The sequence below is a fragment of the Mirounga angustirostris genome, unplaced genomic scaffold (genome assembly GCF_029215605.1).
Source record: "Mirounga angustirostris isolate CCGP_5_RB_7025 unplaced genomic scaffold, mMirAng1.0.hap1 SCAF_9, whole genome shotgun sequence".
NCBI classification, from domain to species: domain Eukaryota; kingdom Metazoa; phylum Chordata; class Mammalia; order Carnivora; family Phocidae; genus Mirounga; species Mirounga angustirostris.
This window is the reverse complement of record NW_026991717.1, coordinates 316,724-335,103: the sequence shown is the minus strand read 5'-3', so window position 1 is coordinate 335,103 and position 18,380 is coordinate 316,724. Positions and strand designations below refer to the sequence as shown.

The 18,380-nt window shown below is 56.9% G+C and overlaps 2 protein-coding genes across 13 annotated transcripts in view; one reads left to right on the top strand and one right to left on the bottom strand.

The window, feature by feature from the left end:
- CHRNA5 (cholinergic receptor nicotinic alpha 5 subunit) overlaps window positions 1–7,838 on the top strand; it is a 68,956-nt gene extending 61,118 nt beyond the window's left edge. For 10 of the 12 annotated variants that reach the window (XM_064569731.1, XM_064569734.1, XM_064569730.1 and 7 more), the window contains 3 exons: window positions 3,778–3,986; window positions 5,021–5,407; window positions 7,415–7,838. The gene's annotated coding sequence lies outside the window, so the exon portion shown is untranslated. Of the gene's footprint in view, window positions 1–1,725; window positions 2,894–3,777; window positions 3,987–5,020; window positions 5,408–7,414 lie in introns of those variants that run through there. The other 2 variants (XM_064569722.1, XM_064569725.1) reach the window with 2 other exon arrangements.
- Window positions 339–17,199, bottom strand: CHRNA3 (cholinergic receptor nicotinic alpha 3 subunit). The gene is made up of 6 exons (XM_045901831.2): window positions 17,124–17,199; window positions 15,659–15,798; window positions 15,502–15,546; window positions 14,468–14,577; window positions 8,545–9,556; window positions 339–603 (listed from the first exon to the last, which is right to left on the bottom strand). The coding sequence occupies exons 1-6, from the start codon at window positions 17,197–17,199 to the stop codon at window positions 475–477; spliced, it is 1,512 nt and encodes a 503-aa protein (XP_045757787.1). The 3' UTR covers window positions 339–474.
- Window positions 17,200–18,380: the final 1,181 nt, after the last annotated feature.

Below are 18,380 nucleotides of genomic sequence, written 5' to 3'. Positions count from 1 at the left end.
GTGCACCCATGTTCACAGCAGCCAAAATGTGGGAGCCACCCCGGTGTCCAGCGGCGGATGAATGGATTAGCAGAATGCACACACGGGCACCAGAGTATCACGCAGCCTCGAACAGGAAGCACATTCTGACACCCATGACGCGGACGAGCCTTGAAGACAACATGCTCGGTCAAAGAAGCCAGTCACGAAAAGACGAGCCTGCATGATTCCACTTGTGTGGGGTACTCAGAATCCCACAAACCGTGGAATGGGGGTGCGGGGGGAGGGGCTGGGGAGTTCGGGTTTCCCGGGACGAAGGGGGTCTGGAGGTGGGGGTGGGGGCTGCACAAGAGTGTGGGTGTGTGTCCTATGCTGAACCGTGCGCCCAACAGTGATGAAGGCGGTGCCTGTCCTGGGTGGGTGTATTTTACCACCAGAAGAAACAAATGCGCCCCTGCCCACGTGGGTCACCCTCTGGCAAACGCGGCGCAGCGCTCACGCCTCGTCCTTCGCCAGCAGAGGCTGCAGAAACAACCCCGCCGTCCCCAGAATGCACACCAGGATGAAAACCCACAGGAAAATGCGATCGATGACCATGGCGACGTACTTCCAATCATCCTGAATCTGAAAAACAAAAAAAACATCAGGAAAGAGGAAAAAATAAAGCACGAAGGGCAGGCGGAGGAAACCCATTTTCAGCAGGAACATCGAATAAACATGTTGCAGCAGCAGAAGCCATTCTGCCACCAAATGCAAGAAATCTCATGTTCCTAACGCCACCTGAGGACATCCACTATTGCCAAGTTTCTTTTTATGCCCTGCAAGAAACAAGTATAAAATATTCACGTTAAGTCGGTTTTAAATCAGAAATTTCTTGGGGCGCCCGGCTGGCTCAGTCAGTAGAACGTGCAACTCTTGATCTCAGGGTTATGAGTTCAAGCCCCACGTTGGATGTAGAGATTACTTAAAAAAAAAAAAAAAAAGAGATAAAGGGCGCCTGGGTGGCTCAGTTGGTTAAGCGACTGCCTTTGGCTCAGGTCATGATCCTGGAGTCCCGGGATCGAGTCCCACATCGGGCTCCCTGCTCGGCGGGGAGTCTGCTTCTCCCTCTGACCCTCCCCCTCTCATGCTCTCTCTCTCTCATTCTCTCTCTCAAATAAATAAAATCTTTAAAAAAAAAAAAAGACTTGGGCGCCTGGGGGGCTCAGTTGGTTAAGCGACTGCCTTCGGCCCAGGTCATGATCCTGGAGTCCCTGGATCGAGTCCCGCATCAGGCTCCCTGCTCGGCGGGGAGTCTGCTTCTCCCTCTGACCCTCTTCCCTCTCATGCTCTCTGTCTCTCATTCTCTTTCTCTCAAATAAATAAATAAAATCTTAAAACAAACATTTCTTAATGTATACATAATCTATTTTTTTTTAAAGATTTTATTTATTTATTTGAGCAAGCACAAGCAGTGGGCAGAGGCAGAAGGAGAAGGAGACACAGGCTCTCTGCTGAGCAGGGAGCCCAACGAGGGACTCGATCCCAGGACCCTGGGATCATGACCTGAGCTGAAGGCAGACGCTTCACCGACTGAGCCACCAGGGGCCCCATAATCTATTTTTTCCTCAACTGATTTCTAATTCATAACGTTAGTAAAACTTTGACTTGTGCCTGAGGGAGGACTCCTGGGCCTTGTTAGAAAAGCTAATACAATCCAACTGTCATTTACCGTTGCTTCTAAGTACTATTCTTATCCCGTTTTAGAGACTAATTTCCTGTTAGCATCTGTTCCACACATGAAATCAGCACATCAGGGCCAGGCCATCATCATCATCCCCACGGCCCTCCCCAGGCCCAGCTAACCAAAGATCCTCTTCGACCATAAGGCCAAAGTGTCGTGGACAGGCTGGAAATCAGATGTAATTGCTGACAACAAAGTAAGAGATGGAAGAAAGAACAAGACTAATTGCATATAATACAGCTTCAGTTCAGGCTTGAAATAGGAAGGAGAATTGTGTGTTAATTATACTCCTAGACAACTCAGAAAGCAAGGAAACCATAATTGAATTGAGAAAGAGAACCCATAAATCAATGGGTTTTGAAGAAATAATCACATAATAAAGAGGCAGCATGTGATTTAGTAATTGGATTAAGTGCACTGAAATGGGGCTGGGACGCAAGAATTTTCTTTCCCATCATGAGCTGGAGTGGATGTGTGCTCTTGAAGGCACTAAGGAGTCTCAGCTAAAATTAGAATTGTAATGCCCTGTTTGCCAGGTACTTCATTTGAATTCCCGAGACTGTGGTTTGTAAGTGCCTCAAATACACAATAGACCCCGTGGTTCCCTCCTGCCCCTGGCCGGCTGAGCCCCTCCAAGGCTGTCACAGGCAGAGGGTGGAAACGCAGACTTGGAGACACACTGATTTCAATCCCTGAGTCTGGGAATCTGGGTAAATTATGTGACCTCTCTTCACCTCGATTTCTCCGTCTGTGAAATGCAGGTAGAACAGTACTCACCCTCCTTAATCCTTCCACCCCTCTCCCCTCCTGCAACCCTCAGTTTATTTCCTGTGATTAAGAGTCTCCTATGGTTTGTCTCCCTCTCTGATTTCATCTTGTTCTATTTTTCCCTCCCTTCCCCTATGATCCTGTTTTGTTTTTTATATTCCACATGAGTGAAATCGTATGGTATTTGTCTTTCTCTATTTCGCTCAGCATAAGCCCCTCCAGTTCCATCCATGTCGATGTAAATGGTAAGTATTCATCCTTTCTGATGGCTGAGTAATATTCCATCATGTATATAAACCACATCTTCTTTATCCATTCATCTGTCAATGGACATCTCAGCTCCTTCCACAGTTTGGCTATTGTGGACATTGCTGCTATAAACATTGGGGTGCGTGTGCCCCTTCGGATCCCTACTTTTGTATCTTTGGGGTAAATACCTAGTAGTGCAATTGTTGGGTCGTAGGGTAGCTCTATTTTCTTTCTTTCTTTTTTTTTTTTAAAGATTTTATTTATTTGAGAGAGAGAATGAGAGAGAGAGAGCAGGAGAGGGGGGAGGGTCAGAGGGAGAAGCAGACTCCCTGCCGAGCAGGGAGCCCGATGCGGGACTTGATCCTGGGACTCCAGGATCATGACCTGAGCCGAAGGCAGTCGCTTAACCAACTGAGCCACCCAGGCGCCCAGGTAGCTCTATTTTCAAAGAGCACTGGGTGTTATATGAGACTGATGAATCACTGAACTCTGAAACTAGTAATACACTATATGTTAACTAATTTAATTTAAATAATAAAAAAGAACAGTACTTACCTCTGCGGGTGAGTGAGATAACTTGCTGGCACACAGTCCCTCATGGACAACACCTACTGATATCCACGCTGATAAAAAACATGACCCTTCCCCAACTACAGACGTTCCTCTGAGGTCTTTGTGGGCTTAGCCCGGTGCAGGAGGAGGGGACCTGGGTCTCACACATGAACACACATATGCCGCACAAAGAGCGGGGTGAGAACTAACTTTAGGTCTGTTAAAGTCTCGAAGGCAAGATGACATGGGGTGTTTTCTGGAAGCTTTGGAACTAATGGTAACAGAGAAGCGTCAGACAAAACAGTGAACTAGCACAAGCTCTTGGCTCGTTCTCCCAGCCCAGCCCTGGAACGTCCCAGAAGCCAGAGAAGCCTGTATGTTAGGGGCTGGGGTCCCCTGGCCCGGGGTGCTGTGGGGCGGGCAGAGGAGGGCCTTGGGAGGGAGGGCGGGCGGGGCACAGCTTTGGGCTGTGATCTTTTCACCCCTAAAGCTCTGCCTCTTTGCAGCCTGTCCTCTCCCTGCCCAGAGATGCGGGTTCCTTGTGAGCGGACAAGAGCCTGGTGGAGGTGAAAAGCCAGAGGTCGAGATGTCCCTCATGGGGCAAGGTCACCCGGAGGGAAGGAGGCACATTTGAAGGGTGGTCTAGTCCAGTCTGTGGCCACGTAGGCGCCTCCCCAAACACAATCCACAAGGATGGCTGACGCCCCCAGAAAAAGTGAGTTTTCAGACCTCAGTACACAGACTTAGCCATAGGAAAGGAAATTCACGCAGGAGACAGGTTAAGGATTTAAACTAAACATGAGATCTGCAGAGATCACAGAGTATCAGAAACACGAAGTAGAAGGAGCAGGATCACAGAAGAACCAAGTCAGACGGACAAGTCAAGGAAAAGACTCAAGAGACGAGACAGCCAGCAGCAGGGGACTGCGAGGAGGGGCAGGGGGCAGGGAGCGGGACTGGACCCACGAGGAGGGGTAGGGGGCAGGGGGCAGGAGGGGACCTGCAAGGGGGGGTGAGGGGCAGAGGGCAAGAGAGGACCCGTGAGGAGGGGCAGGGGGCAGCAAGGGACCCGTGAGGAGGGGTGAGGGGCAGGGGTCAGGAGGGGACCCGCAAGGATGGGTAGGGGGCAGGGGGCAGGAAGGGACCTATAAGGAGGGGTGAGGGGTGTCGAGCAGGATGGGACCTGCAAGGAGGGGTGAGGGGCAGGGGGCAAGAGAGGACCCGTGAGGAGGGGCAGGGCAGGAAGGGACCTTCGAGGAGGGGTGAGGGCGGCGGGCAGGAGGGGACCTGTGAGGAGGGATGAGGGGCAGGGGGGAGGAGGGGACCCACGAGGAGGGGTGGGGGCAGGGGCAGGAAGGTACCAAGAGGAGGGGTGGGTGGCGGAGGGCAGGAGGGGAGAGGTGGGGGGCTGGAAGCACATGTGTGCGGTTCAGGGGAAGAGGAACAGGGAGAAATCTTCACAGAAAACCTGGACCCCCTGAGAACTGAAGGTGGGAAAGTTTGGGGGCAGCGGCTGGTGAGAATGTCCGTCTAGGAGAGACCTGCACACCCAGGTCCTGGGTTTACAGATTCCAGAGGCTTCTACACACAATCCATCAGTCAGACAAACAGCATCAGGTTAACTGAGAACTTCTCATCAGTTACACCAAACCAGTAGTATTTTTTAAGTATTTAAGGAAAGGAACTTCAACTCTAGAATTTTGGATCCAGCTAAACTCCCTGGAAAATGAGAGTTTTTCCATTTTGTAGCCCACAGGCCTCCGAAGTTTCAGCTGTAAGCCCTGGAAAAGACACGGCGGTGCGGGGAGAAAGGGGCAGGAGGACGGCCCAGGATGCATGCGGCGAGGCTGACAGCAGAGCAAGGAGCGACACGTCTGCCCCCAGCCCCCTGATCCAGAACACAGCTCCCGGAACATCCAGGGCAGCCGGCAGCCAGGAAGAGCCAAGGGGAGCACAGTGGGGTCGGATGCCGGGCGATGCGGTGGGCCCGGCGTGTGGGTCTGAGTCACGGAGGCACAGCCCCCACCTCCCCCCCCCCAACCCCGCCATGAACAGAAACAGAAGATGGGGCTTTCCAAGCAGCGGCCACGATTCAGACTTCACAGTGCACGACACGAACTCTGGGAGGAAAGAAAGGTAAATGGAAAACCCACAATAAGATGGCAGAAACGGAGCCTTGACGGGAGAGTACCCACAAGACTCGGACTGCATAAGTCACCGATCAGAAGTGACTCTGGAAGGAGTGAGCACACATCCACGCAGTGCACACAACATCCGCGTGGGCGGATCCCTCTGTGGGGGTCTGTCTCCACCCAGCACAGGACAGGCTGTCTCAGGACCCGCAGCTCGGAACATGCTGGCCAGGGCCTGGGCTGAGGCCAGACTGAGAACAGGGTGCCGTGGCTGGAACCGCCCCAGGATGACCGGCTGTGAAAGGCGCCATCAGCAAAGAGCGCTTTCAAGGGGCCCCAGGCTCCAGGATTAATACAACTAAACCTTTTACTGTAAGAACAAGCGGGAGCACGTGGTGACCCACGGGAGCGGCCACGCCAGGAACACCAGGCATTCCCGTGCCGTGGGGGCCAGGGTGGTTGTGGTCGGGAGCCCAGCCCTGCAGTGAGGTTCTGGGGGGCCGAGCGCACCGAAAACCAGCCAGGCCAGGCCATGGACCCAGGGAGGGAAAGCCTCCCTGGAAAACCGTGGACCGAGATCCAGGGGAAGGAGGGCCCCTCCAGGCAGCTCGTGTGTCCTCGGCACAGGGTGGCGTCTGTCCTGGCTCTCACTGCCCGCTTACCAACAGGCTGCTGTCCGCCAGCCTGCGGGCCAGATTTCTGCTATTTCTGGAAAAATGGGAGCGCTAATAGCAGGCCCCCAGCCCCCATGGCATGGATGACCAGAGCTGAGCCGTGGCTGCCCCTTGATATGAACCTTGGGCCACTAGTTTGCCACTAATTTATCTTCTGGGCATTTCAGTGGTGACTTCCCTTTTAAAAAGTAACAATTTTTAAGTGTCCTTTTGTAGAAAAGATGCTTGTGAAACTTATACTTTGTATGGTGCCTGGTAACTTTGGAATAGTTCATTTTTTTTTTTGAAGATTTTATTTATTTATTTGAGAGAGAGAGTGAGAGCACAAGCAGGGGGAGTGGCAGGCAGAGAGGGAGCAGGGAGCCCGATGCGGGGCTCGATCCCAGGACCCTGAGATCATGACCCGAGCCAAAGGCAGAGGCTTCACCGACAGAGCCCCCGGGCGCCCCTAGAGTTAGTTTCTGATAGCTTGACAGAGGCTGGAGTCCTATGAATACTTAGATCTCAATCTACGAAATGTCTGCTAACTGAAATGATTACGTTTAAGGTGGATGAAGAAAGGGTAGGAGTGCCTGCAAATGTTACCCGTGTTAGAGACATGAGATGTTCACAGATCAGGTTCTCGTGCTCCAGCAGCTGCTTCTGCTGGAGTTAAAGGTGAGCCTGACTTCTTGGCTCAAGGACGGGATCAGCAGGAGGCCCCGCGGTGGGGGTGGTGGTGGCAAGCTCACAGCTGCGCAGGCCGGCGGGGTGCGGGCCAGGCGGCGGCTGCGGGCTCCCTCCTGTCTCCGCCACGTCCCGTGCATTCGGAGCGGAGTGGAAGAGGCTCCAGTTGCTCCCTATCCGAGCTAACCACCCACCGCACAGCAGGAGCTGAAACGATCCGTTCATTAGCTCTTTGCTAATCAGCAACCTAAGGCACAGCCAATTCATGTGAAAGCAGAGCTTCTTATAAAATCATCGCATGGGGCGCCTGGGTGGCTCAGCTGGTTAAGCGACTGCCTTCGGCTCAGGTCGTGATCCTGGAGTCCCGGGATCGAGTCCCTGGATCGAGTCCCTGGATCGAGTCCCGCATCGGGCTCCCTGCTCGGCAGGGAGTCTGCTTCTCCCTCTGACCCTCCCCCCTCTCATGTACTCTCTCTCTCTCTCATTCTCGCTCTCTCAAATAAATAAATAAAATCTTTAAAAAATAATAATAATAAATAAAAATAAATAAATAAAATAAAATCACCGCATGTGATTCGGACAACTTTGGGGGTAAACAGAGGGTCAGGGAGCAGCATATACGTGATATTATTAAGTGTAAAACGTCTCCTAATACTTCACATTCGTGCTAGTGTGAGATCTGTGGAGGAAACAAGTTCACCCAATTACAAACAGCGAGCAAGAGTTTGCCTGGATCCTTCACGAGAGAAGATGTACGAACGGCCAATAAGCATATGAAGAAGACTCCGAGTTGCTATGGAGCAGGGAAAAGCTCACCAAGACGGCCACAGGCACTGGTTCGCATGTCGGGGTGAGTGCGGGCAGCTGCGGAAACTCTCACCGGCCCAACGCCTCGGGAGCCTCACAGTATCTGCCGCCAAAGTTGAAAATGCCTCCCTGGGCGCCTGGGTGGCTCAGTCGTTAAGCGTCTGCCTTCGGCTCGGGTCATGATCCCAGGGTCCTGGGATCGAGCCCCGCATCGGGCTCCCTGCTCGGTGGGAGGCCCGCTTCTCCCTCTCCCACTCCTCCTGCTTGTGTTCCCTCTCTTGCTGTGTCTCTCTGTCAAATAAATAAAATCTTAAAAAAAAAAAAAAAAAGCCTCCCTGCAGTGATCAGCAAGGGACACGGGTGTGTGTGTCCACCAGAAGACGTGTATAAGAATACTGATGGTCCCTTTCCTCAAAATAGCCCCAAACTAGAAATGACCACACGTGCAGGAGCTGTGGCATTCAGCAGCAGGTGTCTCCGAAGGACACCTTGTTGGATGTAAGAGGTCAGACGTGGAAGGGAGTGCGCCACGGAATTCCATTTGGATGGGGGTCAAGGGAAGGTAAAGGAGGTCGGGATCAGTGGTTCCAGAGGGTGGGGGACCACCGGGAGGGGGCACTGGAAACGTCCCATGTCCCTACTCGGCTCAGGGTTACACATGTGCACTTTATACCTAAATGGGGCAAACAAACAGTTGGAAAGTAAAGTGACGACTGTAAGCTCAGCTGGTCAGGCTACGTGGAGGTGATCTGCTCTCGCGCCCTCTCCCGGCTCATCTCCGGACCGACTCCGGCTCGGGGGCCAACTCCAGGGCACACTAACTCCAGGCACCAACTCCGTGCGCGTGAGGACACAGGCTGGGAGCGGTGATGCCGCACATCCGGGGACACCTGCCCGGTCCGTGGAGGAGCCGGGCCGAGCACAGCCACGGACTCCCGGTCGAACCTCTCAGCCCCACCCTGCATGTCTGCCCCAGGGAACAACATCTCCTTACCTCTTTGGCTTCGTTTTGCGCTTTCATATTTTCGGCGATATACCTGACGCTCTGGATGGCTTCTCTGATTTCCGGTGACATCGTAGAGAGGGCCAGCACGGCCTGGATGGACTCCGAGCTGGAGCTTCTCGGGAGGTTGGCGCTGAAATTTGAGATTTTCATCCTGCGGTGGTGGCACTGGCCACATGTCCCATCCTGGCAGGGACAGCCTTCCTTGCAGCCTCTTGGCTCCGTGCGGCTGAAGCAGTTGAGATTGGAGAGCTCCGCGTTGTACGAGGGCCTCGGCTTCTGGGTGGGGCCCTCGCTGCCTGCCGGCCTGGTCATGAACATGACCCTGGGAAGCAGGTGCAGGAAGATGGTCTTCACCCACGTAGGCATGGTGTGCGTGGTCGGTGTTCTGTAGTGCACGTTGAGCACGAAGACCGTGATGACAATGGACAGCGTGACGAAGATCATGGTGAACAGCAGGTACTCGCCGATGAGCGGAATCACCAGCGAGGTGGAGGGGATGGTCTCAGTGATGACCAGGAGAAACACGGTCAGGGAGAGGAGCACCGAGATGCAGAGCGTCACCTTCTCGCCGCAGTCTGAGGGCAGGTAGAAGACCAGCACGGTGAGGAAGGAGATGAGCAGGCAGGGGATGATGAGGTTGATGGTGTAGAAGAGGGGCAGGCGCCGGATGTAGAGCGAGTACGTGATGTCGGGGTAGATCTCCTCGCAGCAGTTGTACTTGATGTCGTGCTTGTAGCCGGGGGCTTTGATGATGGCCCACTCGCCGCTCTCCCAGTAGTCCTTGAGGTTCATGGAGGAGCCGATGAGGACCAGGTCGATTTTCGCCTTGTCGTAGGACCAGGACCCAAACTTCATGGTGCAGTTCTGGTAATCGAACGGAAAGTAGGTCACGTCGATTTTGCACGAGCTCTTGAAGATGGCCGGCGGGATCCAAGTCACTTCCCCTGTGTACTTGAGTAAAGCCTTGGTCTTGTCGTCCACCTGGAAGTCCCCGACAGCACTGCAGAGACAGGTGGGCGGCACACGGTCAAGACCACGCGCTCACCAGGGCCTGCGTCTCACACCGCCGGCAGCGAGCACAAGTAACCGCTTACGGGACCACACGGCAGGAGGGCGAGCCGGAGAAAGTTGCCCAGGCCGTCACCCCGCTGACCAACGGGGACACCGCGGCCCAAGCCTGCATCCCCCCACCCCGGGCGCATCCCTGGTTCACTCCACAGCCATGACTCTGCCTTGACATTTACTAGAAAGGGATTGTTTCCCCTCTAAAGAAATGGGATGAATGTTGTCCTTGAGGCAGGAAACCTGTGGGGATATTTGCCCCTCGTTCTGCTGTGGTTTAGACCTGTCAGCACCTCATTCAGTCTCCGGCATGCACCGTGTGCCCACGGGCGCGTGAGGCCAGGCTGTGGAGCCGTGAGACCGCCGGGGGCCCACTCCCCCACCCGGAGCCCCGTCAGTCGGGCTCACACCAGACGCGGCCCGCGACCCTGCTCTCCCCACGCGCACGCGCCCACCCCCAGCCCCGCTCTGCTTGAACGTTCATGGGTTCTGATTCCTTGTCTTCCAAAGCCTGCACACTTTATCTTCCGGTTCCCCCTCTGCCCCCATTTTCTCCCTGCCTTTCACCTCCGCGTGCCCGGACCGTGCCCGGACCGTCTACACAGAGCCCCGTGGGCCCCCGTCCTGCATCCGAGAGTCACGGTTGTGGCCTCGCCCTGGGGGGAGGCCCTACTGGTCTCCTCGAGTTCTGCCCTGGAGGCATGCACACCCTGCAGAAGGAGTGGCCACCTCGCCCGTCTGCCTCGGGGGCGGGAGAACAGGACACACCTGCACGTTAGGGGACAGCTGGGTGTTCCCTGTTATTTAGTGAGAACGTGTGGACACAGAAGGGCTGTGTCTTGCTGGTCTCTGCCCCCATCCATGCCTCCGTGGAGCAGGCCCTCGTTGGCGCGAAAACCCCAGGCCACTGCCTCCCTGTCCTCCGGTCGGCAGGTCTGTCCCACAGGGGCCCTGCGGGCTTCGTTCATGCTCAGCGCCCTTCGTTCTCACTCCGGCTCCACGCGGATGGGAGGCACAAGGAGTGGGCAGGGCCCATGTGGCCCTGACTGTGATTCTCCTGAAGAACCCGCAGGGCCTGTTCGGGGGGCTGAGAAGACCCCAGAACAACGTCCTCACGGCGTCCCGGGCCCACAAAACGTGGGAATGTTAAGAGACCTCCAGACCACGGCGCACAGGCCCGTCGCCTTCTCTGTGAATACGTGTCCACTGGGACACAGCCACCCTGTCTGTGTCTGTTTCGGGTGACAAGGGCAGTGGGGCCACGGCTGGGACTGGCCCACAAAGTCTAAAATGGTTACTGCCCAGCCCTTGCCATCCACCGTTCTAGTCCAGCGGCCTCCCTGAGGACGACACCGATGGTCAGACCGCGGGCTCCACGGAGTGTTTGTGGCAGGGCCTTGACCCACCGGAACTTGGGGCACAAGTGAAGGGTCACTAAACCACCCCTGTGCACCCCAAGGCCAAACACCGGAGTGAAGTTTGCCCGGCTGGGTGATGCTCATTCCTGCTTGTTCCCGGGGATCCTGGTCCCGGGGCGGCGCCTGCACTGGAGGCCTTCTGCTGACCGGGCCGTGTCTGCAACCGTGGAAGACCACGACCCAGCTGGGCCCTGGGGGGCGGCACGGCACCCACCACAGACAGGGCCCTTGTACGCATTACGTACGTAATAAACGGTCGCCTCGGGGGTCCAGGAGATGCGGGCAGCAAGACCCAGCTGGAATGGGAGGGCTCTGGGCCGCCTGTGAGGCCGTTGGAGGAGAGAAGGTGGGTGGGGGCTTGCTCTCAGGGAGACGGAGCCTCAGGGGGCCGAGGGTGATGAGCGGTGTGAATGTTCTCTCCAAATTCCCAGCAGCAGACAGACAGGCAACCCGGGGAGCAAAGGAAAACCTACTGAGCACATCATCCAAGTCAGGTTACAGGCAAACGAGCTTCAGAATACGAGCGTGTGGGGACCAAGCCAAGCCCAGGGAGGCCTGCGTGGACGGTGATCAACCGGGAGCAGTGATGGCCGGGGTAAGAGGAAGTTCTCGTGTCCCAAGAGCCCCAGACACAGAAACCATGAGGAGACATCTGTCCCTCAAGAAAGAGGCCCCCGCTCTGTGTTGAACCCTCAGCAAGGGGAGCAGTGAAACGGGGGGCCCATGGATTTGCTTGTGGGGAAGAACCAAGAAGATGGTGCGGTCCATGGACGGTCTGCAGGGACGGCATGGGGGCTGGTGTGGGCTCGAGGGTCTCAGACATTCCTCCCCCAAACTCCCTCCTGGGAAGCCACAGACCCACCCAGAAAAATGCTGCTTAGGGTAGGATCCAAGTTAAACAGGGCCGGAAACGGGTTAAGAGAAGGAAGAGGGTTTACAGACCGGAGAAGCAGGTGCCTAGCGGCGGCTGCACTCCGACCCTGGGGCCCGCTGACCCAGATGCTCTCAAGCTGGCAAAGGGAGACCCCCGCCTGCCCGGTCCCCTCTGGGAGCCTGTCCTCAAAGTTCAGCAAAGGCCACTATCTGCACAAGAGCAACAGGAAGGACTGTAGCGTGAGAAATGCAGGAACATGACTGCCTAAATCACAAGCAGGTAAGTGTACACCCCGAAGGACGGCCCCAGAGCCGGGGAAAGGCACGGCCCAATGTACAGATCAAGATACGCTAAGTGACCTCTGGAAGCGGAAGGAGCAGTGTAACTGGACGCTAAATAACCTGGCTGGAGCAGCAGGTGCATCAAGAGTTGGCAAAACTGGGCGCCTGGGTGGCTCAGTTGGTTAAGCAACTGCCTTCGGCTCAGGTCATGATCCTGGAGTCCCGGGATCGAGTCCCGCATCGGGCTCCCTGCTCGGCGAGGAGCCTGCTTCTCCCTCTGACCCTGCCCCCTCTCTCATGTACTCTCTCTCATTCTCACTCTCTCAAATGAATAAATAAATTAAAAAAGAAAAAAAAAAGTTGGCAAAACTGAGGGAAGAATCAGGAAAAGAAACAAAAACCACCTTAGAAGCAAAGCCTAAAAGCAACAAGACGGTGTCGAAAGCGCGGTTGCAGGAATGAACCCAGACAGGACCGATGTCCACATCAGACAGAAACGAGAACCCCAGAGAAGAATCCAGAATGTGGGTGAAGCTCCGACGTACATGCAAACAGAGTTCCCGGAGACAAAAACCAAAGCAGTGGGACAAGTCTCATGTCCTGGGACTCAGAAAAAAGCTTTCCTGGTGTCGAGTCTTATCCTGTGCACGCGGCACAAACAACGGGACTTGAGAGACGAGGGGAGGGAGGCTCCGGGCACCCGAGCTGGAGGAAGAGCCCCTGCAAGGACTCTACTCCCTGGCTGCCCAGACCGTCCTGGTTCAGGTCGTGGTCCTGGCGTGCGTGCCCCAGCGGCTCCCTTTCTCTTTCCGAAGCCACCCGTTTTCACCTGCTTAGACGGGCATCAGATTTACGACACTTCACCCCGGGACAGAGAGGCAGCATTAAGTCTTTCACGTGAGGAAGATCTCAGCCAAGGATTTTATATCCAGCTAAGCACTATCTAAAAAGGCTACAGTGGGTTATGAACGTGCAAGAACGTGGGGAATTTTGTGCCCATGGGCGCTTTCTGAGGGTCCTGTTAGAGCGTGAACTTCAGAAAACCGAAACCCACAGGGGAAATTCTGGCCCAAGATCGTCAGACGTTTCTCATGTGTCCAAATGAAAGAAACTCTCCAGAGTGAGGGACCAGTCCTGAGAAACTCCAGCCCTAACTCGGAGACAGGAGCTGCGCGGTTTCCTCTAAAACTTATTTTCAGTTCCAGATTCTGCGAGAATTCCTTATGCTATTTGCTCCTCACCATGTCCAACATGAAGCATTTCACTGTGACTCAGTCTTGTTAAACTCACACCCTCAGTCCTCCAGCTGTTCACCCAAGATTGCCAGCAAGGAAACAGCCTTGAAATTCACATCATGAGATTAATATTTCTGCACATTTTCTTAATTCTAGCTTCGTGAAAATTCTCAGTGTTCTGCCCAGGTCCCTAAAAGCCTCTGGATGCTCATGCTTTGTAAACCAGCTGAGTTTATCTTGTGTCCCAGTTCTGTGCGGACTAAATTTACAAATACAAGTTGCATGAAAGAAACATTTATGAATGATGTATTTCCTTGGGAAAACAATAAAAAAACAAACAAAAACCTTGGCCCATCTTTGGAGTGGCTAAAGACCCTTCTTTTAGCCAGTGACCAGGAAGTGGGACTCAGCCAAAAATATAGCTGAAATAGCTGACCAGGAAGTGGAACTCAGCCAAAAATATTACTTTGTACTAATCCGGCATAAGAAACCTAAACACAGAATACTTTTAATCGTTAAGATTTGATTAATTCTATATGAAGTGCTTTGCTGAAAAGTGCATGGTTAAAACACGTTAACTTTAGACAGAAAGCACAGCTATAAAAATGCTGTTTTTCCATACCCAGAGAAAAACTAGTACATGTTGTAAGATATCACTTAAGCTTTGCCCAATAACAGAGCTTCACTGTGGAAAGCGTCAGGTTTTGGGAAAGAGGCCGGTTTCGGAGGCGCCACGATGGGCGGTGGAGAACCTGTGAGACAGGAGAGGCTGCATGCAACTGTGGGCCCACCGTCATCAGGGGCGGAGAGTGAAGCTTCCCTGGGTCCTGACCTTCGAGGAAGGTCGCGTTCCCTCCCTGGCCGCCCCTCTGGTCCCTAGCTGCACACTCGGAGGTTATGGTGCCTGCCTGCGTCCCCTGGGGTCAGGGTGGGGATCTCTGGCACGTGGCACACAGTAGGTGCTCAATATATCCCCGTGGAAGTCACGGATCCGCGAAGCCCCCTTGGATGCGGTCGGGGCAGGGCCCACCCCGCACTTACTTGTTGTACAGCACGATGTCCGGCTTCCAGATCTTCTGTGCGGGGACGCGCATGAACTCCGCCCCATCGTAGTCAGAGGGGTCCCACTTCAGCTTGTAGTCATTCCAGATCTGGGGAGAGGCCAGGGAGAGAGCGGGAGGCAGCAGAAGGACCCGCATGGTCTCCTTCCTTGACCTCACCGGTCCTGCGGAAGCCCACACCTCTGAGCCCGTGGGGGAGACCGCGCCGGGCTGCCTCTGTGGCTGGGGCCAGCCCGCCCTGCGCCGACCAATGGCGATCCCCGCTGGTGCAGGGCCGGCTGCACGCCTTATGTGCTTGCTGTTTACGTCCTGAGACGGCTCTCCAGGAGTTTCCCCACACCTGTCCCGCCCCCCAACCCCAAGAATGTGGTGCTAATGACACACAACCCTCCTCCACCTCCAGGTTAAGCGGGGCTGGTGTCTGAAGGTTCTGGGGAAGGAGCCAGGACCCCACTGGGGCCCGAGAATCATGTAGGAGCAGACACTGGGGGATGGGAGCAGGTGCACAATGGGCCCCGTACCCTCCTGCCTCCCCAGCCCCCGCAGCATGGGAAGGCTGCGTGAGCTGGCAGACGGTCACATTACTCCAGGGAGTTATCTGTCCAGGGCTGGACAAAGCCTCCCGGGGGGATGGGGGCCCATGGAAGCCGGTGTCTTTGACCTCAATCTGAACAGGAAAGTCCGGAGCCCCTGCTCCCACTCGGCCAAAGAAAACAGCATCTGATTTTCCTGAAGGACGGATTTTTGGTCAGAAGGGAAGGAGGTGGCCTCAGCACCAGCCCAGAGTCGGGGGCGGGCTCCAGGCCCAGGTCTGTCCCCTGCGACGCGTGACTGTGGAGGTCTGGCGGCAACCTGTCACGTGTGACTTGAGGGTCCGACTTCTGGGGGGGCTGCGCAGCAGTGCGTGTGACCCCAAGCCCAGGAAGAGCCGGCCGGCGGTGGTGACCCCATCTTTGGGAGTAGAGACAGCAGCCACCACCAGGGGGCAGCAGTGCCCAGGGTCCGCTCACTCACTTGCTTGAGCCACAGGTTGGTCTCCATGATCTGGTTGACTTCGTCCTAGATGGAGAGAGGAGAGTGGTCACGTAAATACGAACACCAGGCTGGTTCCGGGAAAGGCTCTTCCAGAAGCCCCGCTCCCCACGCCCCGGCTCGAGGCTCCCGCACTCACCACCTTCACCAGCTGAGACATGGACACTTCAAACTGGATGATGACTGGGTCCGACACGTTGGCCACAGGCCGGATGATCTCGTTGTAATCCTCGAACAGCCGCTCAAACAGACGGTGCTCGGCCTCGGAGGCCACGGCCACTGAGGGGAGGAAGTGTCACTTTTCCCCTGGCCAGGGACACCGCCCCACCCACAGCCCCCTCACGGCCTGCTGTGGGGACTCCGCAGCGCTTCGAGTTACAGACTGGGAAACTGAGGCCCGCCAGACACACGAGGTCACACACATCCAGGGAGAAACTGGTTACAAGCCTGGGCTGGAGTTGGGAGAGATCTGGTGCAAATCCTGCCAAACTGCTTGTCAGCTGTGTGAGCTTGGGCCAGGGGTTTAACCTCTCTGAACCTGACTTTCTTTACCCGTAAAAGCATCCATTACATCTGCATCCACCCGCAGGGTTGCAGTAAGCGAGCTGCTTCAGGCTGGCATAGGGAAGAGCTCACCAACTACCCTCACCTCCAATGTTAACACAGGGCGGGGGGTCGGTGCAAACGCAGTCGGCCTGCTACCTCCATGATGGAGAGATGGCCAGGGGCTCCCGGGGCAGGGCCACCCGGGGGGCCAGGGGTTCTGCCTCCCAGCCTGTAGGAGACTGCAGCCCACCCAGGACCCCTTGGGGTTTGGCCACCAACCCTCTGAGAAGCTGGGTGTGTACTTGGCTCCCATGATCTTGGAGTGAGACCCATGCATGGTTCCGGCTAAGCCTCTTTTTCCAGCCTGGTCAAAGACCTTACCTCCCTGAAGCGGGGGAGAACCCCCTTTGTTTCTAAGCCACACCCAGGCGACCCGAGTCAGCCCTCTGCCCTTCCCACTTACGGGCCTGAGGACAGCGCGGGCGGGGATGACGGGAATCCTCCGGGAAGTCCAACCCAACTTGCCGGCGCCCTGAAATGGGGTCTTGCCTGCTACCCCCTCCCAAACACAGCAGGGGCCACAGTCCGGGGCTGCTGAGGAGCTCAGGGACTCTGAGCGCTGGGGTCTCAGCATCGAGGGGACAGAAGACTCCCCTTGCAGCCCTGACAAGCCCCCGGCCCCCGGGCATCTGCCCGCCCTCCCGGCCGCCCGCAGGCCTGCTGCCCAGCGGCTCCTCCCCAGACCCGGCACGAGGCGCGGCCTGCGGCGCGGAGAGGCGGGCGCGCTGGCCCCCGGCCTCCCAGCGATGCCCCCCCCGTAGGCGCCAGCGGCCCCAGTTCCCCATCTATTCCCAGGACGAGCAGGGGAGGGTGCGGGACGCACACAGCGGAACCGACGACCAGGGGCGCCCACCCCGCGACCCCGGGCTCCCTCGGCGCGCGCCCAGACGACTCGGGCTGGAGGGCTGGCCGGAGGGGCAACGGGGCCCCCCCGGCCCGGCGCGCGCCCCTCCTCTGCGCCCCCCCGCCCGCCCCTCCCTGCGGCCCCGCGCCCGAACCTGGCGGCGGCAGCAGCAGCAGCGGCAGCAGCAGCGGGAGCCCCGCGACCCCGGCTCGGCGCGGGTGGGCGCCCATGGTCGCGGGGGCGCGCGGCCGAGGCGCAGGCGGGCTGGGCGGCGACTGCCGCGCGCCGGGGCGCGGGGGCGCGGGGCGCGGAGCCGGGACGCCGGCCCCTCCCGCCGGCGGGGGCGCCCGAGGCTCGGCGGGGGCGGGGGCGGGGCGGGGCGGGGCGGGGGCGGGGCGGGGTGCAGCCTCCCTCCCGCGGGGGTCGCGCGCCCCGGACCGCGCGGGGATGGGGAGGCGCGGCGGCCTCTCCGGGCGCGCGGGGATGGGGAGGCGCGGCGGCCTCTCCGGACCGCGCGGGGATGGGGAGGCGCGGCGGCCTCTCCGGACCGCGCGGGGATGGGGAGGCGCGGCGGCCTCTCCGTCCCGCGTGCCCCGCGCTCGGGGACCCCGGGGCCGCCGAGCCACGCGAGAGGCTCCGACACGCCCTCCGAAGGCCCGGGATGCTGAAGCCGCTGAGTAAGTGCCCGGTGTCCCAGGTGTGAGGATGTGCTTGCGGGATCGTGTTTTCCTCGTAGTTCGCGGGGGGGGGGGGGGGGGGGGGGGGGCGGCTGGAGTCGGTGGAAGCGGGTCCGCCCCAGTGGGTGCTTGAGGCTGGAGGAGGACCTGCTGGTTTGCCAGACCGCGCTACTTAGGATGGATTTGAAATGCTCCCCGGTAACAAGTAAAAAGAAACTCAAAGAAATGAGGCTCCTGCGCTCCGGCCGTGGCTCCCGGCCCACCCTCCTCTGTCAGCCCGCATCTGCGCCTGCGCCGACCGCCCTGCCCCCGCCCCTCGGACTACCTACCGGGGGGCGGGGGGGGCGCCGGCAAGTGAGTCGTCTTTGGCATTTACAGAATGGATCACCTTAAACCCAAACAAAAGGAGAGATTGCGCAGCACCCAGGAAATGTAAGAATTGGGCCAATCTCTCAGGCCCCATTTAGAGCATTCTCATTCTCGAGGCAAAAAGCCCCACATTTGAAAAGTGTTGCAAATCAGACATACAACCAAGGACTTGTATCCAGAGGTTATAAAGAACCCTCAAAACTCAGAAGTCAGAATAGATACGTGGTCTTGGGGGGCGGGGTGAGGCAAGTGTTCTAAAACCGGATTATGGTGATAAACTTACTAAAACTCGTTGAATTGTACACGTAAAATGGACGAATTTTGTACTATGTATGTTATTCCTTGGTAAAGTTGTTTTTAAAATC